The sequence below is a fragment of the Cladophialophora psammophila genome, assembly GCF_000585535.1.
Source record: "Cladophialophora psammophila CBS 110553 chromosome Unknown aczJe-supercont1.2, whole genome shotgun sequence".
Taxonomy (NCBI): domain Eukaryota; kingdom Fungi; phylum Ascomycota; class Eurotiomycetes; order Chaetothyriales; family Herpotrichiellaceae; genus Cladophialophora; species Cladophialophora psammophila.
In genome coordinates, this window is record NW_006912923.1 from 1616156 (window position 1) to 1641118 (window position 24963).

Consider the following 24963-nt stretch of genomic DNA (forward strand, 5'->3'; position numbering starts at 1 on the left):
CGGTTGCAACATGAGGCTCTCTAGTGGAGCAGAAGCCATGTTGCGGTTTGGCGTCGGTTTGAGTCGCACGATGCTCATTTCCCCCCAGGCTGAACTTTGATCCAGGTGAGCTTTTGTTTCTCTCTCCGCTGGGACGTCAAGTTGCTTGAAGCATCAACCAGCCCGCCAAACATGCACAAGGGCAGGACATCGGACCTCTCGGCGAGTACTCTTGCGAGCGACTCTGTGGATTGGTCGGTGGTCTTCTGATTGCTGGAGGATAACAGTTGAGCATCACTCTGAGGTGAGAGGGAATCACTTGAAGGGGACGCTGTGTCGCATGGCGAATTCGAATTCGACTTGGATTTGTTAGGGGAGTTCATTCGGATCTCTGGGTGGATTCGTCTGCCTGACTGATTGGGTCACAGTGCGGCCTGTCGCCCCGTTGCGGAGCAATGATTGTTGAGCGCCGTGATCTTATGCGGCCAACTGTTCCATTACTGTCAACGACGAGGCTGAGCGGGTCTCGCTGTGGAGATCTCACCCTCAGTGGTGGAAATTTGGAATGAGTCGATCGCCAATCCTGGCAAGGCTGGGTCCCGAATCAAGGGATGGAGCATTCAGACCGGAGTATGAACTTGATCTTTTGGAAGTCAGGACCGGGAGCCATGGAAAATATACATGTGAAAATTACCACGCATACAGGCAATTCCACGGCCGAGACAGAGTGATGTATCGTGTGTATCAGGTGTATCAGAGGTCACCACGGAGCGGACACGGGTCTCTGGACTCGTTTGAAATACAGTGTGCAGCAAGCGAGCAGGCGTATATGTTGGGTCGGCGACCATGTCTACGAGTAGGAAGGCGACGGCACTCTGGTGCAATCGAGCCCATATACAAGACCATGCAAGGCGTGCGGTATATGGACCATACTAGGCAGATAGCTGTGTTTTGACGCCGAGGAAGATGGACATGTCACATTGGCCCGTAGAGGGCAGAAGCAGTGAGTGAGCTAGAGTTGATGAGTATGGGAGGAGTTGAGTGGCGGAGGGAGGTAATGGTGGTTACAAGACGAACCGAGATGTGGGATTTGACGAGGCTGCGATAGACAGCGAGGTTGAGAAATATGCCACTGATTACACGGTCCGTGTCCATGCCCAAGTTGCCCGGCGTATATTTGGCCCATTGATTGACTTCCCTCTCTCCGCTCTGTCATGCTGCTTGGGGCATCAATCATCAATCCCAATTCTCTTTGTGCGGCTGAGCCTCGTTGGACCATGGCCGCTCCGCCACCTAACCGTGTCAACTCTAGTTGCAGCCCTGCGGCTTATTAAAGTCGGCCGCTATCTGCACCATGTGGGCATCATGGCCATTGAGCTCGCCGTCAGCTCGCGTAATGCCTCCAGATGAGGAACAGCGCGTCCACTACTGCGCCGATCATATTCGTCTCAGCACATGGCCAAATGACGGACACCGATGGGCATTGACGGGCAGCAATTCCTCGGACCTCCACACCGACAAGACACAACGCATGCCAAAACAAGGAAGCGAGCAGATAAGCATCGAGGCGTCGTTGAGGCGTCAAGGCGTCAAGTCCGTGTCTATGATGTTGTTGAGGCCTCCCTCGTCCCGCACGGCACGCGACTACCCAGTATGCGACTATGTGACTATGCGGCTATGCGATGTGATATGCGACTATGCGGCTGTATGCGAATATCACTTACCACGAAGTGAATTGGGGCTCAGGTGAAGGAATGCTACCCTCGTCTAAAAACACAAACACACGTGCAGCATCACCACTTGGTGCTTATGCTGCAGTGGTAATTATGGATTGCGGCCATTATCACCGTCGCCGTGCACCATACGCTACATCATCCGCCAGGCGAACATATTATATGCCACTCACACCCTTCCAACATGAACGCCGCCATAAGCAACAGTCCCCAAGATACTGCTCCTCTTCCTGCCCCTTCCAACCACCTGCAAACCGAGCCCAAAAAGACTCCCTCTCCCACCGCTACGACACAGTTCAGTATGAGAAAACAGGAGCGGAGCGATGCCGACCTTGAACAGAATACCACACTCCTTAACAATGCTGTTTCTCCGAAATGGAGGCCATCAACAACAGAAGCCATGGTCATGGTGACTTTGGCCATCATATCCTTGATGGTTAGCCTCGACGCCACTGTCATTGTGACCGCCTTGTCGGTACGTGCCTCTCGGTCCCGTCGACAAAGGCATTCCTAACATCAAACATAGACCATTGTCCAAGCGCTGAACGCCACCTCAACTCAAGGGTTTTGGATAGGAACCTCCTACCTCCTTGTCGTTGCAGTGACGATGCCATTCACGGCCTCCATCAGTGACATTGTTGGACGTCCACAGACGTTGTTCACTGTCTTGTTGAGCTTCACAGTGGGCACCGTCCTTTGCGCCACCGCTCACAGCATTGGTATCATGCTGGTTGGTCGATGTCTGCAAGGCGTCGGGGGTGGCGGCGTCATTATCCTCTCCCTCGTCGTCTTTTCCGACATTGTCCCTCTGCGATTCCGCCCACAATACGTTGGCGTTCTGTAAGTTTTCCTCCCCAACTTGCTCGTTCTCCTGGGCAACCAAGAAGATCCCTCTGGCCTTGGATCTGTCCACTGACGTCAATTGACTCTCTAGTCAAGGAGCATGGGCTCTGGGAAGCGTCATTGGTCCCATCGTCGGCGGTGCCTTTGCCAGCCCTACCCGTTGGCGCTGGGTCTTCTACTTGATGTTGCCCTTTTGCGGCGTTGGCTTGATCTTTGTGCCACTCTTCGTGCGGCTCAGGCGCCCCGAGGCCACCCTGAGAGAGATGCTCGGCCGTGTCGATTGGATCGGCGGGGTCCTCTTCATCTCCTCCGCGACCAGCTTCCTCGTGGCCATCTCTTGGGGCGGCACCACCTACGCATGGAATCACTGGAGAACCCTGGTGCCGTTGCTGGTTGGCCTGGCCGGCCTGGTGGCCACAATGATCTGGGAGCGATACGGCGCCCAAGAGACTGCGTTCTTGAGACACTCGCTCTTCCACGTCTGGTCGTCACACGCCATCTACTTCGGTGCTTTCGCCCAAGGTCTCATCGTAAGTTTCTAGCTCCAACCACGTCATCGCCAGTGCCACGTTGGCTAACAGGTGCTGTTCCCTCTCGTTCAGCTTTATGCGCAACTCTACTACATCCCCTTCTTCTTCGAGTCTGCCAAAGTGTACTCTCCAATCCGCACTGGTGTCTCGCTCTTGCCCGTGCTGCTCACCTTGGTCCCGGCCTCCGTCATCGTCGGCGCTGCCATCACGCGGACAGCCAAGTTCCGGTGGGCAATCGCCACAGGCTGGATTCTCGCGACTTTGGGCACGGGCCTGAGCATCTCATGGGACCGCGGCACCAACACGGCCGTGTGGGCGGTTGAGATGATTATCCTGGGCTTCGGGCACGGCCTGAATCTCAACGCGCTGAACACGGCGTCCCAGGCCGCGTGCAAGCCCGGCGACGAGGGCCGTGCGGTCGGCATGTACGCGTTCCTGCGCAGCTTCGGCATGGCCATCGGCGTGGGCGTGGGCGGCTCCGTGTTCCAGAACGTGATGAAGGCCAAGCTGGCGAGTTTGGGTTTGCCCACCGACATTGCCCTGCACGCCGAGGCGTACCTGGAGGTGCTCAAGCAGATAGACCCCAGCGCGCCGCAGCGCCAGGCCGCCATCGACGCCTACGTCGCCGGCTTCCACGGTGTGTTTGGCTTCCTGACTGGCCTCGCGGGCCTGGCCCTCATCGTCGGCCTCTTCATCAAGCACTTCGAGATCAACAAGGAGCTCATCACCGAGCACAAGATCGTCGACGAGTCGCGCATCAGCTGGCGCCGCAGCAGCCAGGGCACCCGCAGCGGGCTGTCGACCGCAGACCATTCCCGCATGCCCAGTCCCGAGCGAGGCCAGCAGGTCGTCGCCGAGCAGGTCTAAACCCTGGTATTGTTGCGTTTCCGTCACCACATCACGTCTCTGATCCGAATTCGAAGGGATGGAGATCACCCAACCCTTTTTTGGGGGGGCGTCTGTACCAATACATAATCATCAGTGCATCCACGCATCCATGTATTATTACTATTACGAATACCACGATGAGCACCACTATTAATATTGTCATCATTTTCTCACCGACCACAGCTTTCTTAGATATGCATACAGACATGCACAAGATCGACGACGACTAAATACCCGGAGGGCCTAGGGCAGGGACTTGTTTGGGAGCCTGCCCTTTTTTCTTTTCTGCTGGGCGGTCGATTGGGTGGTTAGGTGGGTTTGCATATGTATCATTACCACGCCCCCCTCCCAAAAAACCAATAGAGCGAGCAAGTAAGAGAGCGAAAAAGAACAACAATAGAGTTGCGCGAACGACCGGACTGTGTCGTGCCATGTGTACTCCTTCCTCCCAGAAGATGAAAGGGATCAAAGGGCTAATAGAACGAATACAAAGCATAGCATCCAAAACATGAATCTCAAGGCGAGGGTCGTGGGAAGTGGGAGGTAACTTTTCGTTTTTCTTTCCCCTCTTCTCTCACAGAATCTCTCGCAGTCTCAGGTCTCGACGTCCTCGTCTGACAAGGACGCGAAGACGATCAACAGCTACGCGATCGCATCTCGTCGGCCGCCTACGTAGCTCGGCGTCTCGGAATTCAATCTCGATGAATCCTAGGAACCATCCCTCCCTCCATCTCCGTTCTTCCTTCTCCTTCTTTCTTCCTCGTGCACACCAGTGGTTTCTTTTCACCCACGAGTCCTGATGCGGTTCCATCCTCTTCCTTCTCCTTCTTCTCTTCCTCGTCTTCTTCGCCCTCGTCCTCCACACTATGCCCCTCCTTCCTCCCTAGACCAATCCGGTTCATTAGATCCCCGATCCGACATCGACCAGGATCTTGACGTGGTTCTCCTTGTCCTCGATGAGCGTCTTGAAGCCTTCCTCGGCGACCTGGTCCAACTTGATCGTCTTGGTGATCATGCCCGCGGGTTTCATGGCACCGCTTGAGATGGCTTTGATCACGGCTTCAAAGTCGCCGAGAGCGTAGGTGGCTCTGCAATCACGTTCAGTTAGCGAGTTCGCGTAAGGGACGATTGACGACGCCTTGAAGAGACTCGGCCACTTGTGATTCACGCCAAAAACAAAATTTTTTTAAAAAAAAAAAAAAAACAGGAAAAAAAGGGGAAAGGGGGGTTGAAACTTACACGCCCATATACCCTCTCTCCCGAAACACAATATCATTCATCTGCAGCGTCGCCCTCTTCTCCCACACGGCGATATTTACCAACGTCCCTCTCGCCTTGATCGCTTTGAATGCCGTGTCCACCGCAACCTGCACCCCAGCGGCGTCGAACCCGACATCGGCGCCCTCGCCGTTTGTCAAGCGCTCGACTTCTTCCACGACATCTGCCTTGACCGGATCAATCACATGGTGTGCACCGAATTGCTTTGCAAATTCTCTCCTCCGGCCACTGACCTCGCTGACAATGATGGTTTTGCATCCCTTGCCAACCAGCGCCTGCACGACCGCAAGGCCGATGGGGCCGCCTCCCAGCACGAGAACCGAGTCGCCCTCCTTGTAGGGGGATATGTCGACGGCATGCCAGCCCACTGCCAATGGCTCAATCAAGGCACCAACCTCCAACGGTATGTTATCCGGCAACGGCTTGACGCAGCTCTCGGGCACGACCATATGTTCACACAACCCACCGCCCCAACCGCTCAGGCCCACGAATCCATTCTTGTCACAGCAATTCACCAGCCCTCTCTTACAGGCACGACAGCTGCCGTCGTAGATGGTAGGTTGCACGCAGACGCGGTCACCGGGCTTGACGTTCTTGACGCCTTCGCCCACCTCCTCCACCACGCCGCTGAATTCGTGGCCCAGCGTCAGAGGCAGGGTCTCGCCAGTGATGGGGTGTGGATGGCCCTCTTGGGGGATCAGATTCGCGCCGCCGAGGTATTCGTGAAGGTCCGAGCCACAGATGCCGCAGAACTTGGGGGCGATCTTCACCTGGCCGGGCTTGACGGAGGGAACGGGGATCTGATCGAGACGGATGTCGCGTTGGCCGTAGAAACGGACTGCATTCATTTTCGACATGGTGAGAAGGTTCTGGGAAGAAACGAAGAACGAGCCCTGGCGGCAGATAGTCTTTTGCTTCGAGTGGGCAGGATGTCCAGAGATGCTGAGGTTGGCTCTAATATGGGAGAGGGGAAGTAAGAATGAGACGGAAAGCAGCACAGTATGCGAGAATCAACAGAACAGCGGCTCTCCAACAATCGTCATCCCGTCAAAGCGGGCAGTCCGCTCTGCTTTTGACCGAAATGATGGGATCCGCGACGGCGTACAGAAACCCACCCAAGGGAGACAAAACAATAGACCCATTGCCTGCCTTCATTTCCCCCCCCCCCCCCCCCCTCCAGCCCTCCCGCTCAAGGATAGCCTGTGGAAGCCCGTTCATCTAATTTGTCTTCCAATGCACCGTCCCACTGCCTCATCACCTTCGCCTCCCATGGATTGCTTCATTAGGAAATCCCGAAATGAGGGGCAAAAGATGGAGGAGTTCGAGGAGGAGTCCGGATCGTCCGAGTCTGGGGAAAGCTTACAACAACAAGACCCAGACTTGCGAGGGCAGGTTGACCGAGTACAACCGTGATGTCAACATCGTATTCGCTTTGGCAAGGATGAGCCCTTTTCTCGGTGTCTGCTTCCTCCGTGGAGCGCTCGAGCGCGAGCGGTTTGAGTGTTGGGACCGCAGAAGCCCATAAGACTTTCATTGGCTGACTGCAAAGAAATCTCCTGCATCTATGTATATCCTGGAATCCTTCTGCCTGAGCCTAGTCTCAACACTAATGACGGCCTTTGTACTTGAGAAGCAGGAGAATAATTATGTTAAAGGCACGGCGTTGCCTCCTGACGCGAGGGAAATAGACCATTCTTGAAGTTGCGAAGAAAGTGTAGGCCGCCGAAAAAAACAACAGCAACAAACACCTTTTCATTCTCGTTTCGCGCGGCCGATGGACCGGCCCAAGTCACTATCCACAGAATCCTCGTCAAAGTTCCTATGCGGCAAAACAGTCCTCGTGTCCGGTGGCGGAATAGCTGGACTGACGTTCGCCGTCGCGATCGCCCAACTGTTCGCTCATGAATCTTCCACAGCTGCAAGGCCCAAAGTCATCATATACGAGCGAGATAGCTATGAGAACCGCATTGGCCGTGAAGGATACACACTTTCATTGAGAACAGACAACAATCCCGGTGCCATTCAGGTTTTGGATCTCCTGGACCTGTACGAGCTCGTCAGGAGCGTGAGTGTTCACTCTGGAGGCCTCGCAGAAGAAAGGGGCTCTTTCAACATCTGGGATCCCCAATTTCGCCCCTTTCTGCGCTTCACGGCACAGCCAGTTGGACCAAAAATGCTGCGTGGCATGAGAATTCGCCGGAATGCGCTGCAGAAAGTTCTCGCCGACGCTGCTGTGAGATCAGGAGCTCAAATTCTCTGGGAAACGGCCGTAACGGGGGCGGACTCGACCGAAGACGGCCGAATGCGAGTTTCCCTCAGCACTGGCTTGACTGCAGTGGGTGACATGCTAATAGCCGCTGATGGGTCCCGAAGCAAACTGCGCTCGCTGTTGAGGCCAAACGATCCTCTCAACTATGCTGGCGTTTATATCTGGTCAGGAATCGCCAAATTTGCCAGTCGGGACGACATCCCCAAGCCGGTGGATCGTGACTGGGGTGGTGTATTGGGAGCAGATGGTATCGGGCTTTTTGTCGCGCCCGTAGACGACAAATCCGCGCTCTGGGCCTTGAGTCGTCAAAGTCCTGTGGTGAAGGAATCATTGCGATATCCTATTCCTCAAGGGCGTCTCGTTGAATTACTGGAAGAATCAATGAGACTGGCGGAAAACTTTGCTCCATTGGTGAAGAATTTGATATCTGCGACCGATCCAAGCACTGTCATACAATTAAATGCAATGGATCGTCCCCCTTTCCCGCACCCGTCATTGGAGCATAGGCCTGTGGTATGGATCGGAGATGCAAACCATGCGGTTAGTCCTTTTGCAGGCAATGGTGCCAATATGGCAATAATGGATGCCTGGGACCTTGCCAATGCGCTCAAGAAAGCCTCAACCCTCGAAGAAGCCATCACAGCTTATGACAAGGTGGCGGTTCCTCGAGCTAGCAGCGTTCTGAAGTTCTCGCGGTGGACCATTGACCTTTTGCATGCCACAGGAGTCAAATTGTTCCTTTACAAAGTGGTCCTTCGTGTACTGGGATTTCTAACGCAGACAACCCCGAGCCATGACTGAGGAGTCTGGGACATTGGATCTTGCTAAACATGCCTTCGCGGTTGTCTGCGGCAAATGATTTGCTTTAGGAACCCACAAGAGTTTCGTGTATCTCTTCAAATCTGATCGGCCAAAGGGGCTGCAAGAGGCCGATCAAGTTGTAGCATTATGTGTTAAGGGTGACCTTGGAATCCACACTCCACCATTTCCAATCAATCTGTCCTTCATGGTCGCTCCCTCTGTCCGGACTCCCAATCGATGCACCGGGACTCGGTCGATTTGTCTCTGCGTGCTCTGCCTGAAATCAACATAGCGTTCTGTTAAAGATCGATTTGACGCTGCTGATTTGACGCGCTCCAATGTGGCATCTGCTGCCCAGGCAGGTCGAGCCAAACTTGCGCTCGTAATGGCGACGTCTTTGTAGAAATCAAACAGTTGTGCATCAACATCCGTCTCTTGGTTTGACTCGAGCTCTAGAGCTCGCAGATAACCCATCAGTATGACAGACAATTTGGCGTCAACAAAGTCCGCCGATTGGAAATCATAAATCAGGTAAACCCGAGCGGTGTTCTTTCCTACCACAGTTCTCCTTCCATCTGGGTCTGGAGAGACGAATATAATTGCCTGATGCCATTCATCTGAAATGTTTTTTTCCGCGGCGAGCTTGCTGGGCAGGTTTACCGCGGCCCAGCCAAAGAAGACACCTTTGTATCGCAAAAGGACGTCGTCGGGAATACCCATCAAATTGGCCGTTGGCATCTTCAATGCTGCTCTACTTCTGCCGGTGCCAGCTACCACCTTTCCATGGAACCGAACGGGAAATGGCGGGACTGGGCCAGACGCTGGTCCGATAACGTTTGGGCGATCCAAGGCATCGTATCCATCCAGGTCAGTTGGGGTATAAGACTCATCTCGAGCAGTGTCATACTGCTCGTTCATACTATCAAACCGATCCTGAATTCCACTCTGATCGTAAGCGGTAGTCATGGCCTGCTGAGCCAATACACTTGGTTGATACACTGAGGTTAGCTGGTTTGTGGCCGTCTGTCTCGCAGTCTCGACATATGGACCAGCAGTAGCCGTGACAAACTGTCTTCCAACGACAGCTGCTAGCTTGATGCCTGCTTCGAGCGGCATAGTCTTGAGAGAGGAGCCCCTGATAACACTGGAGTCGGTGGATGAGGATGCTAGTCGAAATACTGGGCTACCGCAAAGCGTCCGCTTTCCGTCGGCGGTGCATAGGACCACCCTCAGATAGCCGTCGTCGGCGTCGCAAGGAATGCGGAGTATGTCCGTCTCGCGTGGTCGATGAGCTCGAAGCTCTTTCGGAGCTTTCTTCAGAAATTTCTTGATATCTCTCTGCCAGGCGCGTTCATCCGTGGGGTTGATTTGCTCTGGTGCTGCCCTGTTACTTGGAGTCACATCTATCCAGGTGCTTCTGGCACCCAATAAGCCCCCGATCTTCAGACCCGTCTTGCCGGAGAAGCCTCTTCGCTGTAACCACAAAGTCCGATCCGGAGGAAGATCTCGGTCAGAGAAGATTGTGATGGCCAAATTTGTCGATGAACCGCTGTAGTAGACTATCCCAAAGGAGTGCCGTAGGATCGTGTAGTGCTTGGTAGACTCGTAGGGGTGACTGATCAGTCCACCAGCAAAGTGTCGTACATCCTGTAAGACTGATACAAATTTTGACTGAGATGACGAAGAATTCGTGGCCTCCCGGGAGAGAGGCGTGATAGGGGTTGTGGGCGTTGATATCGAACCAGGGCTTGGAAGGCTGAATTCGGTTGAAATGCTGGTGGGTGACTGAACAATGCCAGGAGATGGGTCGGGTGGTAGAGGATGGGGTGACTGGATTCCGGGAGGAGATTCGAGCGACATTGCCTGTAAAACGGCTGTCTGCTCCTCTAGGCTCAGATCTTCGCCTGCGTGCGCTCCGGTGAAGTGACTGGGATCATCTGTCTGAACTCCTCGAAGCGGAGGCCTGTAGCTGCCATCCGCCTCGGCCGCACCAGGGGGATGCTTTGTTAACGGCATATCAAATGTTCAATGATAAACTATACCCGTCGGACATGACATAATGCCCGGTAGGGGAGCAGCTATTTTGCGCCCATGCTGAGGGAGCGACGATTGAAAAATAGACATAAGCCTTGTTGTTTCGAAGCTGGCAGCTCCTGACTCGTCGATTTGGGTGAAGGGGGCAATAGACTGACCGCAGCAGTGCGACGGAGAAGTTTGGATGAATTCAGGATTGTCGTCAGGAGATATTTCGAATGGAGTCACGTGTTTCGCCAATCCCGTGCAGGCTTAGGTAATAGTCACCCCTCCCATTCGTGGCTTCCTACATAGCCTTTCGTATCAGCAGTTGAGGAAGCTGTTCTCGAACCGCCATCGCCCTCCTCTGTCCCCAAAGGCCTGAGGTATATGGGTATATCTATGACCGTTTCGAGCCTCCAGACTGAGAGGAACACCAAGGTTTCGGACTGGCACTGAAGGTGTGGTGCAGGCGAGCATTTCTAGACTCTGGATCGCTGTGTGTCCATACTGAAACTCCAGTGGCCCGGTGCCATGAAGCGGCAAAGAATGCGTTGGATTGACGTCTTGCTTGACTTACCGCTCTTGCGTTATATCATAGTCCTGATAACGTTGCAAACTGCAAAATTGCGATGTAGTAGGGACAAGTGCATACTTCGGCTCCCCGTCCATTGACCAACAACATCCTGGGAATTGGGAAATATGTCACACAAGCGCGACTTTAAACCGGGAGCAAAAACAGGGCAAACAAGAATTGCGAAACGGTGAGTTTCTTTCACCTCGTTCTGTTTAAATGGGATCATTACCTAGCGCATAAGCTAGTGAGGTACATAGAATTCTATCATGACATCGTCGCGAAAGCTCGTGCCGCCCGTCCACTCCGTGAGTAAGATGAGTGCTGTTGATACACGTTGAGAACACTTCCCGCGGGCCATATGATCTATCCTCCGCCTCGACAACTCTCCGAGAGTATATCAGAGGCTGACGCGAAAAGTTGGGTTAAATCGTTGGTGGTTTGACCATGTCACCCTGAAATATCTAGCTGCGTTCCTCTTTCGACCTTTACTCTAATGTCTCAACTCACTCATTCGCTCTTTGCGCCGACTAATAGTTGGTCGCCGGCGCCGAGTAGCCTTGCATACCATATCCTGGCTGACAGTACTTCGGTTCAGAGGCCACAGGGGCATGGCCACCGTGCATTGTTGACCCGGTCATGCCAGTCTCGTGGCTGGGACGGTATGCCGCTGTGGAAGTGGTACCTGTTGCCATCTCCGTGTCACGCGTAGATCGAGTCTGGCGATTGCGCTTCCAGAATGGGCGACGGCCGAAGCCTTTGGTGTAGTTGTTCGCAGGGCTGGGTCCGTAACGTTTCTCTTTCTTGTGGTGACGGGCCAACAGAACTTGCATACCCGCAGTGATGAGGAAGAGAAAGATGTTCAAGATGGCCATGGCGAAGCAAGCAGTGTTCAAACTGCAAACGTAGCCCCAATCACCCGCACCGGGAGCGGCCTCGCTGGAGAGACCGACACCGAGAGGTGTGTTGACAACACCGCGGCATGAGTTGGCGCCATGGCGTGTGTAGTAGGCTATGGCGGCGAAGCAGCCAACGAAGCAGATATCGAGGACGACAGCAAGCAAGGCGAAGAAGGAGATTCCCCCCAGGCAGAGGGTAAAGAGGACGCCGAATATGGTGTACAGGACGGCCGCTCCAGACATGCCCTCAACAGCCTTCTCCCATCTCGGAATGTAGATGTTCTTCTCGGAGAGCACGGCGAGAAAGTAGCTGTAGATACCGAGAATGATGGCAGAAGAGGCAAATTCGAGGAGTCGCAGGCCTGTCTGGCCGAAGCGAAGGAGGGCACCGCCAAGAGCCATGGTGGATGGTGTCGATCGATGGTGAGTGGGAGACTCAAGCGTAGGGGCAGTCAGTCGCGTGAGCTTGGAGAACGAAGATGAAGAGAATGAGAATACGAGAACGCGATTCGGGGGCCACCGGGGCTCTTGTAGTTTTGCGCCAGGGGTCAAAGGGGTCTTTCTGTGCACCCTGCGCGTCGACCAAGCTCTGGTCTGTGATGGCCGTCCGTCACCACTCACCATTCATCACCCGTGGCACTGTGTTTGACTGTGATGCAACGATGGGCAGAGAAAGTTGGCGAGTGACGTTGTGGCGTCGATCCCCAAATCAACAAGACGCAGGGCAGGGAACGAGGCGTCGAGAGAAGGAATTTGGTTGGCTGGAGACGCCGCTGCGCCACAGGCATGACATAACAATCGGTCCACTCCGCTCTTGGCGCCTTCAGAAGACGAGACGCCATTGGGCCGATCATCACCACCTCAGCTTCGATCGGGCGGCCTTCAAGAATTTTCTCCCAACAAACGGAATCGAGAAACGCACGCGCCACACAGCGAGGTGACGCTTGAGGCCATAATACTTTGGAGCCATCACCAGGCACCGAGTACCCCCATGACCTGCGAGACAGTTGGTCGGTTAACACATCTCTCCTGCATTCATCTAATCATCATTATGAGCACGTCCTAGGACTATGGTCCTTCTAGACTTCGGCCTGCAAAGTCAATTGCAAATATGTCCATGAAGAGAACGTGAACTATGCCCCCTTGGTTCCTTTGAAAAGATGCAGCGAATGAAGCCGTGATTCGAAACACAATCGACGTAGGATACGCATTCCATTCCTGTCCCGTGCACTCTCTGCAATCACAACTGCATAAACAGACCGGCAGTCAAGACTCCCAGGATAAGAGAACCGAATCTCCTCTCGTCTACCTTTGTAGCCGCATTGGTGTTTGTGGGTTGGCTACCGCCCGTGGTGGCAGATGGCGTGGCCGACGACGACGGAGTGCTCTTCGGTGTGCTTCCACTGGTGTTGTTGCCCGGCAAGTTACTCTCGTCATTGGGCAGAATGGTCAGTTCAAGCCCCGTGATCTCTTGGCCATTGGCATCATACACGGTTTGCGACGGCTTGGTGTTCGTGACAGATGAAGTCCCCGAGGGGAACTTGCCGGAGACACCATTCTGGATCAAGGTATCAACGCCGTCGGGGCGAGTTGGAAGGTCAAAGCTGGTGCTGAAGTTGGACCCACCCAGCAAATCAGCTGCGCACACTGGCGGATTCAGCGATGTTGCCGTAGCGTTGGCTCTCTCGAGGGCATTGACATCCAGCGAGTTGTACTGCTGTCGGAGGTTGTCGTAGTCGGGCAGAATCGACACAGTTCCGTTGTCGTTGAGATTCACCAAGCCATAGTTGTTGGGCTCTTCACTGTACTCGTAGATGAGACCGCCAGAAAAGACGGGAGTCATCTGCTCGGAATACAGGACGGGGACTTCGGTAAACAATCGTGGAGTGACCAGGTTGCAGCCGTATTCGGAGAAGAAGACTGGGACCGTGGTGTTGCCAAAGTCACCAACGAGGACGTCGTACCCGGAAGACTGGAAGGTCGCATTGCCGCACCAAGAATAGGAGTTGAGGCCGAAGAAATCAATCTTGGAGCTAGTGTCATTGTCCAATCCGCATGACAAGTAGTTCAAGGTGCCCATAAGCAAGGGACGGACATCGGCAGCCGAATAGCCCACGGGGATCGGTCGTGGAGATTGTTTGGAGATGTAATCCTTGAGGTCTCTGGTGACTGCGCGAATGTAAGATGGAACCTCTGGGACCGAGTCCTCGTTGATAACCTCATTCCCACTGAAGAAGCCCAAGGTGTTGTTGAAGTGCATGAACGCCTCCACGACGTCGAAAACACGTTCTAGATATGCCGAAGTGTACGACTCCCAGGGTGCACCGCGGTTGAGGGACTGGTTCGGCAGGGGACTGTTCACGTCCAGAATCATGTAAATACCAGCAGCGTTGAAGATGGAGGCGCAGGCGGAGTGGTCCAAGTCAGGATCGAGATTGTAGACGCGGATAGTGTTGACGCCCAGGCGTTGCATGAGGACAGCATCTCGGAGGCAGACATCAGCATCGCTTAACGGGTCGATGCCAGATCCGGGATTGAAACCCGAAGAGCCACCCGGTTGATAGCTACACAGGGCGTCAGTTATGTTGCTTGAGCCTCAATCAGAGGGATGCCTTCTCTTACGCTACACCAATAATCTGGAAGCGTGTGCCATCAACACTGTTGACGAAGTCGGAGCCCTGGACCGCGAGCGGAGACACGGCAAGGGCGTAGGATGCGAACAGGGCGACGAGGGCCAGCAACGCGGTTTTGAACTGTCGCTAGGTCAGGATTCGACTGCGAGTAGAGGGCAACACAAAAGCTTACCTGAGCCATTGTCACTGATTGATTGAGCTTTGGATTATGCAAAAGTGGTAGAGGAAGCAGATGGCAGAACAAGGCGAAACGGAGCGAGGGGAAGGCCAGAGATGATTATGCCAGCGCAAATTGAAAGGTTCCTGAACGAAAGGACGCAGCTTGGCCAAGAAGGCGCAAAGGAGGAAGAAGAAGCACAAGAAGTGAATGCGCACCCTCTAGACACCCGCAGGTGCGATTCTCATCACAGAGAAAAGCGAAGGTGGTGAAGGAATTGATAGAGCAGTTAAAGAGAGAGACGGGAGGGAGAAGACGTACATAGATACTCCATTGAGCCCATGTTCCTTTTCTCGACGGACAATCTGCACACTCCATCAGTGTTTGCATCCGGAGCTCATGCACCTACTCCAGTTTGGGCATGGTCAAGCCATGCTCTGCCAGATTCCACGGGCTTCATTCGCGATATCCATCTCCACTTCAGGCCTTATCCCCTGCGAGGACCAGGGCCACCACGGCCCATCCCTCCAGTTGCTGCCAATCATTCCCTCTACTGGAAAGTGGCGGACCTCCCGCACTCCTGATGGGTCTGGAGATTACCCGATGAGCGAGCCGGCGCAGGAGAGATTTGATTGCGTTCCCGGGTTGAGCTTCACAGCAGATAGAAGTATAGACCGGTACGGGGAGAGACAGGAGACGCAAGTTCACTGTCACACGCAATAATCATGATACGTCGACAAACAGAGCACAACATCAACCGACAGGACAGATGTGTCCACAGAGAGAAGTGGACACGCGATGAGCAGCAAACGTCTCTGTGCGACTCACAAGTACTGTACCTCAGTAAGATCCAGGCACTCCAGCCACGCGAGGAAGGTCAGCCGGGATGATTCTGTGTTCTGCGGGCGCAGTTGATCTCCATCTTCCAACAAACAAACGGATTGCACAGGCTATAATGACCCTCCACCTCCTCTCCTGCGCACATTCATGATATGGCTTCCTCACAGGAGGCGACTGTGCCGCTCCCAGCGCGGCCGAAGCGAATTGTCTTCTTTCACCCAGACCTGGGGATTGGCGGTGCCGAGAGGCTGATCGTCGACGCTGCAGTCGGTTTACAAGAGCAGGGAAACAAAGTCACAATCTTCACCTCGCATTGCGACCCCAATCATTGCTTTGAAGAGGCACGAGATGGTCAGTCCCTGTTCTCGGCTGTTTTCATTCTTGCCGTGGCTAAATCATTGACAGATTGATGAGTCTAGGCACCCTCGACGTCAGAGTTCGCGGAAACACACTCTTCCCCCCTACGTTCCTGAATCGCTTCCACATCCTGCTCGCAATCCTTCGTCAGATCCATCTCGTTCTCTCGATCGCAATTTGGAGCAATGAACTGAGCACAATTAAACCCGATGTCTTTGTGGTCGATCAGTTGTCGGCCTGCGTGCCCTTGCTAAGATGGTTATACCCCCATCGTCAACGCACCCTGTTCTATTGCCATTTCCCAGATCAGTTACTTGCCGATCGCCGGACTTCTGGCCTTCTTGGACTCGCAAAAAGAATTTACAGGTTCCCTTTCGACTGGCTCGAAGGATGGAGCATGAGCGCAAGTGACAGGATAGTCGTCAACTCCGAGTTCACAAAATCCGTCGCCTCCAGAGTCTGGCCCTCCCTTGCCGAATCACTAGGGGTCATATACCCTTGCGTCAGTAATGGAGAAAAAGAGGAGGATGGCAGAACAGACGAGAAGCCACTGTGGGACAAACAATTCAAGGTTCTCCTCAGCATAAATCGATTTGAGCGAAAAAAGGACATCGGCCTGGCCATCCGAGCGTATCATAAACTACCTCCCGCGGCCCTACGAGGTACCCGACTGATCATAGCCGGGGGCTACGACCAACGGGTGAGTGAAAATGTGGAATATCATAGAGAACTGGTGGACTTGGCCGAGGGGCTGGGTCTGTCTACTGCCACTGCCAAAACAGTACCGACGGCGTTAGGTATTCCCAGCAGCATACAAGTCTTATTCATGCTATCCGTGCCAGGGTTCTTCAAAGAGACTCTCCTAAACACAGCGCGGCTGTTATTATACACTCCGTCGAATGAGCATTTTGGCATTGTACCAGTGGAAGCTATGCACCACGGAGTCCCTGTTCTGGCTTCAAACTCTGGCGGACCGCTGGAGACCATTGTCGAAGACGAAACAGGTTGGTTACGTGACGCATCCAAAGTGGAAGAATGGACCGCAGTCATCAACAAAGTATTGCACGAACTCAGCCCGCCTGACCTCCAGATGATCGGTCGAAATGGGCGAGAAAGAGTCCGTGAGCATTTTACTAGGAGTACGATGGCAGGGAAATTCGACGATGAAATGACCGTGATGCTGAAGAGCAAACGAAGCACCTTTCTGGAGAGGAAAGACATTGTCCTGGCAGTCTGGCTCACGGCGGCTTGTGCGGCAGCAATACTGGCTACAGTCATCAAGGCCAAGTATGGTCGAGGGGATAGGAGGGCGAGTGAATTTGCACGCGCTAGGAGAATGAATCCCGATGCAGATCAGCAGCTGCAATTCTTCCATAACAGAGGACAATAGATAGATGTTGAATAGGCAAAGATGAGACAGAACAATCTGCGCAATCCACTTTACGCGTCGCCGAGAGATGGACGCGACGGTTCGATGCCAAGCATGTTTGGGCTTTTCCTGATCCGGATTGGCAGTTTCCGCATGGGATGACAACATTTGCAAGTGTTGTTTCCCTACAAGTCGAGTGCCTCATCGTCAATTTCAATGCTATGAAACCGCACACAATTGCTACTGCCAGATGATGCGCTTCTGTCGGATCTGTGTTTCTCTCCTCTTTTCTCTTTGCTCGACGTCAAAGTATTTTGGTCTGCAGCAACAATGAACGAGGTCATTGTGATTCTGTCATCATCACCACTCAGAAGTCCCGAGACCACGAAGGCTGCCCCAGTATCACTAGGCAGGAGAGAACCGTTCCACAATTACTTTGATTTGGATATCGACGACTTTGACGAAACTGGTTCGATTGATGTCAAATTTGACAGGCCCTCTAAGAGGAAACGACCAAGCTCAGTCGTCGGCTCTCCTTTTAGGCCCAGAAGAGCCGATGTCGCCACCGAACAACGCTCACAAGACCCGTTTGAGATCTTTGCTAGCGACGGACCGCAACCAGAGCCCAGGCTCAATGTCTCTGCAGCCTCGTTCTTACGCTCCTCGGGCCTGAACAAAAAGGCCGAAATTCTCGATGAAATTACCTTCTCATCATCCGCTCCGGAGCCGTTGACCACGGACAACAAGAAGAATGTTGGGGTGTTTCCATTGGATGAATTGGAAGATCGACTCCTTGACGATGAAATATTGAGCCTGTCACAACCAATGCAAACTGGCTACGATCACAGGACGGCGAACCTGCTTGCTACCCTTCATCGAGAGTCCACCGAAGAAGGGAAAGTTAAATCGCGACCCTTTAAAGTCAAGCCGCTTCAGAATATGACGACGGGGAACCTGGCGCCCAAAATTTTTGATGACATTGAATTTTCGTCCAGTCCGGTCAAAAGCGTAAAGTCTTCCAAATTGTCGGAAGCCAAAAAGGCTGCCAGAGCTGGCGAGAGGGCAGCAGCGAGGGTAGAGCGACAGGCTCTAAAAGAGGCTGAGAAGGAGAAGAGGAAGTTGGAGAGGGAGCAGAAGGCGAAGGAGAAGCAGAAGGCAGTGGACCTTGCGGAAGTCAACAAATCACGGACGAATAAGAAAGACGCAACAACGGAAATGATCTTGGATATGTCGAGCTTTCTCAAGGATACAAGTGTCGGCAATCAAATCGAAGAACGAATGAAAAATGTCCAGGTCGACGTAAACTATATCGATGAGGAGGTCAACCTGGCTGGTGAGGGTGCTGAGCCAGAGCGGTACGGAAGCATTATCACCTGGCGCCGTAAGGTGAAGTCAACATACAACGACGAAGACGACCTGTGGGAGCCGACCTCCAGATGTTGTATCGTTCATGAAAATCACGTTTTGCTCCATCTGCCCGCTGAGGACTTTGTAGCCGTTGCAGCAACGTCAAGGTCGGGATCTGTGGCCTGTGTTGTGCGGGAGGAGGAAGAGATGAAGGCAAACTTGGATGCGCATGTTTCGTCGATACGGCGGCGTTTCGGGGGCTGCGTTCCAATCTATCTCATCGAAGGGCTCCGCAGCTGGCTCAAGAAGAACGAGAATGCGAAGAATCGAGCATACACTGCTGCTGTTCGAGCTCAGATATTGCACACTGACGGTGAAAGTTCAGCAAATGTCGAGCATGTCACATCCCAGACCAGAAGTCGCAAGCGAAAGAAGCCCGCGACTGACTCACTGGACCTGTCCGTTGTAACGTCTGACATTGTCGATGATCTGCTCCTCCATCTTCAGCTGGCTCATCAACCAATATTGATTCATCATACATCGACTCCAAGCGACTCGGCATCTCAAGCATGTGCACTGACTCAGCATCTTTCCACCCGGCCATATCGCTTAGCGCAGCTTGAGTACAACCTTAAATCTGCGTCGTTCTGCATGGACAGTGGGCAAGTCCGGACCGGAGACGACTGCAAGGACACCTATGTCAAAATGCTTCAAGAGGTACAGAGAGTGACCCCAAGCATGGCTTATGGCATCGCGGAAGAATACAAGACCGTTCGAAAGCTCGTGAAAGGGTTCGACAAGCATGGCAACTTGTTGCTTGAAGATGTTCGCAAGACTGTGAACAAAGATGGCGGATGGAGTGACAAGAGATTAGGTCCACAGATTAGCAAACGACTGTACAAAGTATTCATGGGTAGAGACCCTTCGTCGACGGATGGAATGTCATGAGAGCATCGCCAACATCTGTATTTGAGTTGACACAGATACATCAGTATTTGACTATTTGCACGAGGGATGACAGCAGGTATTGCGGAGTACGAAGCTTCTGATAGATTCTAAAGCTTTTCCCTCGGATGTCTTTCTGGCCTGCTCAACATGTGCAACAAAATCCCTATCAAAATTCCATCCCTCGGTTCAGATCCTCGCCGCAACTTTTGTGAAACAGGTATCTTTCACACATTCCTTTGAGGGAAAAGGGGAAAAGACCCCAATCAAACACGATGCATGGTAGAGAACTCCCAAGTGGTCGCCAGCTGAGTACGAGGCGCCGTGCTCTGGCACATCCTCCACGTTGAGACCGAGCGCCGACGACACAAGGCTGGTGCTGGTGCGGCTCTGCGAATTATCGGCTCGTTTGTGAGAAGGACTTCACATAAAGCTGCATTGCACTCTACAGCATTCCTATTCCAGGTTGTTGATTTCTCAGATACCATCCCAGTAGCATGTTCAGGGGAGAGTCGACCCACGTTATTCTGCGCTTTATATCACGTTAGCTACTCTCGCGGGCCTATCACTCTGCCGACCAGCCAAAACCCGAAAGGCCTACGAAAATGGAAGCCATTGCCTTCCTAACTCATGAAGTCGTAGGCGGGAACAAAACACGCCCGAAATTCTTGACGGCAGCGGCCCATTATCCAACCCTTCGTTAGAAGGTCACTAATCCCCAGCTGGAGGCGCTGTGGTCGATTCCCAACATCACCGAAGTTGCCACGAGAAACGCGTTCATCATTACGGCGATCCTAGTTGCCATCGGGACATATTTGGCCGTTTTCAATCTCGGAAACCTCGCAGAGTTGTTCGGCGGGTGGTACGGGGAGATGAGGGCGAGACGAGTCCAGGATATGTAGAAGGATCCTGGCGAGCGATGGAAAGAGCGTGGAGATGCATTGGATGACCTGCATTGGCGCAAGGAACGACGGGAGCCATCCGACTGGTGGGTTGTCGTCTACCAGGTCCAGAAACTCTTCAAGGGTGAGCCAAAGACGGAAAACCCAGCTCCTCCTGCCTAGCGGACGAGTTCTCCCAATCTGATGGTGGCTGTTTCTGCTAAGCACCCAGAAGAGCAGTCGCCGCCGTCCGCTAAGACATTCCGATACAAATTGAAGTATCTCTACGTGAGTTATTTGGGAGACGTAACGAGAAGCGGCCCTTTTTACGGTGTCATCGAAGCTGCATTGTGCACAAAGTTAACCCCCTGGACAGACTGCTCGGTGGATATTGGAACGAGCCGCTTTAGCGTTCAGCATGTTTGATCCAACGACGTCGAACTTTTCCTCGCTACTGATTGACCACACCGTGAGGAGTGTGTCGCCAATGAAGTTGTCGAGGCATGGTGAAGTGTTGAATGGTGAGATGTGGGTTGCAACTCAAGTCAACAAGCAAGTAACCTGGGACCGCATGGAACTCGCACAAGGAATCGCTTTCTATGTGTGTTGAGATACTGGTGCAACACATATATTCACTCGCTACTTCTCAATCACCAAGATCCCAAAATCAGGATACTGCAGCCACCGGTCGAAATACCCCCGGGGCACCGGATCCTTCATGTAGCGGTTTATCTCGTCGTAATCGTCCGGCAGCGAAACCGGCTCCCACGTCAGCGCGCCCTTCATGCCGCCCTGCCGGGCCGCGGTCTCGTGCACGTTCTTGGGCAAGTAATAGTTCCCAAAGTCGACGGGCGGCACGGTGTCGAAGAATAAGTGCACGTAGTACCCGTCCTTGATCTCCGGGAGCGCCTTGCGTACTTCGATCCCGTACCCGTACCCCAGCTTGCGCTGCGCGTTGACCTGCGAGATGCACACCATGGGGTCGTCCTCCGGGTGCGGAAGCACGCTGATGAACCGCCCGCCTGGGTTCAGGTGGTTGGCGATGTTCCTGAACATGGTGCCCATGGTCGCCTGGTCCTGCGCGTAGTTCAACAGCCACGCAGCGAAGACGAGGTCGAATCCACCACCGCCACCACCGCCACCACCCTCTGTGCCCTCGTCGCTGGCAGAAAACGGCGCGCTGCAGTCCGCCACCATGAACCTGTACTTGCCGGCATACTCGACGTGCTTGGCCGTGTCGGCCTCCGCGATGTCGACCATCGCCTGCGACACGTCCACACCCACCACGCTCGCGGCGCCCCAATCCAGAATATGCCGGGTGAAGAAGCCCGTCCCGCACGCCAGTTCCAGCACGCGGGCGCCCCGGATGTGCGGCCGGATCAGGCGTTCTACATTGACGACGATGGCGCGCGAGATGGGCAGGTCGTTGACCGAGTCGTAGGATGCGGAGATGGAGTTGTATTGCGTCTTGGAGAAGTGCGACATGTTCGACGGTCTCGTGGTGGGCTTGGGGCTGTTGAACGGAGCACTGGGCGAGCACCGGGGTACCTACGGAAGACAATGATAAGACGATAATATCGCTGTCAGCATTGCCAAGAAAAGGATCTCAGCTCCGATCGTAGACGATACCGTGGCTTCAAAAATGAGACGGCGGGAACGATCGAGAGAGTTTCCCTCCACCTCTTCAATCTCCTTCCATGGAGGTGGTGCTGATCTCGAGTTTTAGAGTCCTGTAGTGACTGTTCTGGAGAGAGTGTCTGACGAGGCTGAATCCCCTGGGGTCATTTGTCGTGCCATTGCTCTGGCTCCATCGAGACATAGCGAGGCTCGTAATTGTCGTGCCGTTGCCGCTATTCCAGCCTGACTAGCCCATCTCTTTTAAACGTTAGCTTCACCCCTTGTTAAATGTTTGGTCCTTACTTGCTCACACTTCCGCATGGAAGCCATGAGTATGCTCGGTATCTTGAAGCCTCCAGAAGATCCTTTGTATGCCCAGAGCTCGCCTGTGAGCGGCCTATATGACTTGAACAAGTCGAGGAGAGGAGATGGATCGGTGGGATCAAGAGAGGCGGAAAAGTTGAAAAGATGCAACCGGTTCTCGAGAACACAATGAAGCGAGCTTGAAAGACGACAAGATGAAATGAGCTCCAATAACCCTGGGGAGGGATCGTTTCTTCGAATTCAACCTGGCACACATGGTCAACAATACATTTACCACCAGAAACCTCAACCCGCACACCAAGCCCAGCCAGATGAGCAGTATCAAGCGTACCCAAACCAACCTCAGCCCTACACCGTGGCCTCCCGTTCGCAGCGAGGATACCAAATTTACGCCACGCCCATGCCTCAAGCAGGGTACCCAAACTACCCCCAATCCATGCCCCCTGAGCCAGCATACCAAAATGCATCTCTCTGTCCGTGCGGGCAGAAGCGAGGTCCTGCACCTGAGGCTACCCAAACATTTGCATCCGCAGATTACACACAACGACCGTCGATTTCGAGGAAATGACCGTCTCGTGCCATAGGAGATGCGAGCAGCAATTTGTCTCTTCTGCCATCTTTCTCGTGACGAGCTGGAGCCACCAAGCTTCCAAGGCATCAGATGCATATCCGGCGTAACCGTCACGGCGCTCATGCATGATCGACGACGCATGCCTACATACTCCAAAAGTGCAAATGATTTAGGCCAGGCAATATCCGCGTTCGCCCACATTCTCTTTCAAACCCGACTGAGTGGGATTGCCTGACCAGCGGCAACCCATTGCACTGATGCGGCAAATGAACGAATTTCGTGCTCATCTAGGGGATGACGATGCTCCGATGCTTGTTCCAGCAGCGATGTGGCAATAAGCTTCCAGTGGACTGACTTCCATTGGTCTAGAAACTCGTCTTGAGTTGACATGCCTTGATGTTTTCGGACAATGCGCAGAATTCGTAGACGTGCCCCCTGAAAAGGACCACGTATGCTCCGGTTTCTCTTTGGAAATTGAAAATTAGATGCTCATTTCGCACATCCTGGAGGTTTGCAAAAATCGATCAAGCTGGGGGATATCTTGTCATCCCTCGATGCATTTTGAGACACTAGCAAAGCATTTGTCACAGCATTCTTTTGCTTTTGTTTCTGAAGTCCTGATCACGGACACGAGGTCGGGCGCGAAGTCTGTCATCTGCTGCTCGAATTTAGGTAGCTGATCCTCCTTAACATGTCGCGCGTTGAGAGTATTCCGAAGTGCCAACCAGTCTCGAGTCGAAAAGGAAGGACGTTGCCCAGAAGCTTCTTCGTGGGGGCGGCAAAAAACCTTCTAAGTTCCTGTCTTAATGACCTCACGGGCATCTCTGAGGATGAGGAGGTACTTGATCCTCCATTGCCTGCAATTTCGAAGTGCAGCACCTGACACTCGCCTGGGGGGTTCAATGGGTGTTCTGATAGAGGCACCCATTGGTGCATTAGTTGAAGCTTGTTGCGCTTCTAAATTATTTTGCACCTAGTCAATTTCTTGATAAGCCTCTTGCACGGGATTGACAACTGTTGTTGAGGGTCCAGGAGTTTCTGTGGTCATAGCTTGACTAGCGGCAGCGGGTGCTCCTGTAGCACCTTTGTTCTCTCGTGAAGTTCTTACGTGAGGGTCTGTATCACCCTCTGCGTTATCATTGTCTCTCTGTTCACTGGCATTGTCGGCGTTGACCTCTGGCCGTTGCTCTTTCTATTCATTGTCACGTTTTTGTATTCTAGCGAGTCGCCACCTCAAATCTTCAAAGTCTTTTTGAGCTGCTAGCATGTAAAGGTTCTTCCAAAATTCTTTCTGGATATGACCGGGATTTTGAGGACCTAGTGGATCATCTTCCTGATCATGTGAACGTCTACTTCCTGCCTGATGACCCGTGCGAGTGTCGTTCATGTGAGGACGTATTTGCGACGAATGATTATGGTTACGTGGACGACGGTAGCGACGAGAGTTCTGGCCTTCTCGCTTGTTGAAGCCATTGGCCCGGACATTATTATCTCGGTGGCCCGGAAGATAATCTTCTTGATGTCCGCGATAGCTCTCTTCTGGCCGAGAACCATACTCGCTCTAGTCAGACTCACCTCGATTTTGAAGAAGGGCAAGACTGGGTGAACTGTAGTAGGGCCCATAGTAGCCTTCTTGCAGTGTAGGGTTCGGTGGCATGTAGCAGGGTTGATGGTCGTTATGTCGAGCCCCAGGGACAAGTGACATTTAGTGTAGTTGACCATGGTTCTGTCGAGGCCCAGGGCTAGGTTTATTGTAGAAACTCACAGGGTGAGGATATTGCTGTCTCGAGTTTCGGGGTTGCGGCAGGCTCCTGTTGTTGTGATCTTGAGAAGTCCATGTTAGGTTTCGATAGTGAGGCATATCGCGTCATATGCCAAACTAGTGCCCTGATGGTTGAGACGTGATGGTGTTGATCTGTGATGGAGAGGAGAGAGAGGGCAGTTCGAAAGTGAGGTGAAAACTTTTTTTCAGTGAAGACTGCGCTCGAACTCGCATGTCAGCCATGATTCCTTCACCTTACTTCCATTGGTTTTGATGTCAATCATCACTACTTCGCATGGAGCTCTCCCTCGTATGGAGACCTCGTCCATAGCTTGTCTCGGACTGGTTCATTT

At 53.2% G+C, this 24963-nt stretch overlaps 9 protein-coding genes across 9 annotated transcripts; 4 read left to right on the plus strand and 5 right to left on the minus strand.

Annotated features, from left to right (window-relative positions):
* Positions 1 to 1896: 1896 nt before the first annotated feature.
* On the plus strand, positions 1897 to 3952 carry A1O5_01926 (uncharacterized protein; the record flags this gene model as incomplete). Its single annotated transcript, XM_007742542.1, has 4 exons — positions 1897 to 2187; positions 2239 to 2552; positions 2647 to 3085; positions 3158 to 3952. 4 exons carry the CDS (start codon positions 1897 to 1899, stop codon positions 3950 to 3952), a joined length of 1839 nt encoding a protein of 612 aa, XP_007740732.1.
* A 922-nt stretch (positions 3953 to 4874) lies between these two features.
* On the minus strand, positions 4875 to 6108 carry A1O5_01927 (uncharacterized protein; the record flags this gene model as incomplete). Its single annotated transcript, XM_007742543.1, has 2 exons — positions 4875 to 5061; positions 5213 to 6108. 2 exons carry the CDS (start codon positions 6106 to 6108, stop codon positions 4875 to 4877), a joined length of 1083 nt encoding a protein of 360 aa, XP_007740733.1.
* Positions 6109 to 7025: 917 nt separating this feature from the next.
* Positions 7026 to 8321, plus strand: A1O5_01928 (uncharacterized protein; the record flags this gene model as incomplete). Its single annotated transcript, XM_007742544.1, has 1 exon — positions 7026 to 8321. One exon carries the CDS (start codon positions 7026 to 7028, stop codon positions 8319 to 8321), a length of 1296 nt encoding a protein of 431 aa, XP_007740734.1.
* A 132-nt stretch (positions 8322 to 8453) lies between these two features.
* On the minus strand, positions 8454 to 10337 carry A1O5_01929 (uncharacterized protein; the record flags this gene model as incomplete). Its single annotated transcript, XM_007742545.1, has 1 exon — positions 8454 to 10337. The coding sequence occupies one exon, from the start codon at positions 10335 to 10337 to the stop codon at positions 8454 to 8456; it is 1884 nt and encodes a 627-aa protein (XP_007740735.1).
* Positions 10338 to 11438: 1101 nt separating this feature from the next.
* On the minus strand, positions 11439 to 12209 carry A1O5_01930 (uncharacterized protein; the record flags this gene model as incomplete). Its single annotated transcript, XM_007742546.1, has 1 exon — positions 11439 to 12209. The coding sequence occupies one exon, from the start codon at positions 12207 to 12209 to the stop codon at positions 11439 to 11441; it is 771 nt and encodes a 256-aa protein (XP_007740736.1).
* An 838-nt stretch (positions 12210 to 13047) lies between these two features.
* On the minus strand, positions 13048 to 14621 carry A1O5_01931 (uncharacterized protein; the record flags this gene model as incomplete). Its single annotated transcript, XM_007742547.1, has 3 exons — positions 13048 to 14371; positions 14430 to 14560; positions 14613 to 14621. The coding sequence occupies 3 exons, from the start codon at positions 14619 to 14621 to the stop codon at positions 13048 to 13050; spliced, it is 1464 nt and encodes a 487-aa protein (XP_007740737.1).
* A 968-nt stretch (positions 14622 to 15589) lies between these two features.
* Positions 15590 to 17184, plus strand: A1O5_01932 (alpha-1,3/alpha-1,6-mannosyltransferase; the record flags this gene model as incomplete). Its single annotated transcript, XM_007742548.1, has 2 exons — positions 15590 to 15788; positions 15857 to 17184. 2 exons carry the CDS (start codon positions 15590 to 15592, stop codon positions 17182 to 17184), a joined length of 1527 nt encoding a protein of 508 aa, XP_007740738.1.
* A 309-nt stretch (positions 17185 to 17493) lies between these two features.
* A1O5_01933 (uncharacterized protein) lies at positions 17494 to 19458 on the plus strand (the record flags this gene model as incomplete). Its single annotated transcript, XM_007742549.1, has 1 exon — positions 17494 to 19458. The coding sequence occupies one exon, from the start codon at positions 17494 to 17496 to the stop codon at positions 19456 to 19458; it is 1965 nt and encodes a 654-aa protein (XP_007740739.1).
* A 1517-nt stretch (positions 19459 to 20975) lies between these two features.
* A1O5_01934 (uncharacterized protein) lies at positions 20976 to 21821 on the minus strand (the record flags this gene model as incomplete). Its single annotated transcript, XM_007742550.1, has 1 exon — positions 20976 to 21821. One exon carries the CDS (start codon positions 21819 to 21821, stop codon positions 20976 to 20978), a length of 846 nt encoding a protein of 281 aa, XP_007740740.1.
* Between the last annotated feature and the right edge of the window lie 3142 nt (positions 21822 to 24963).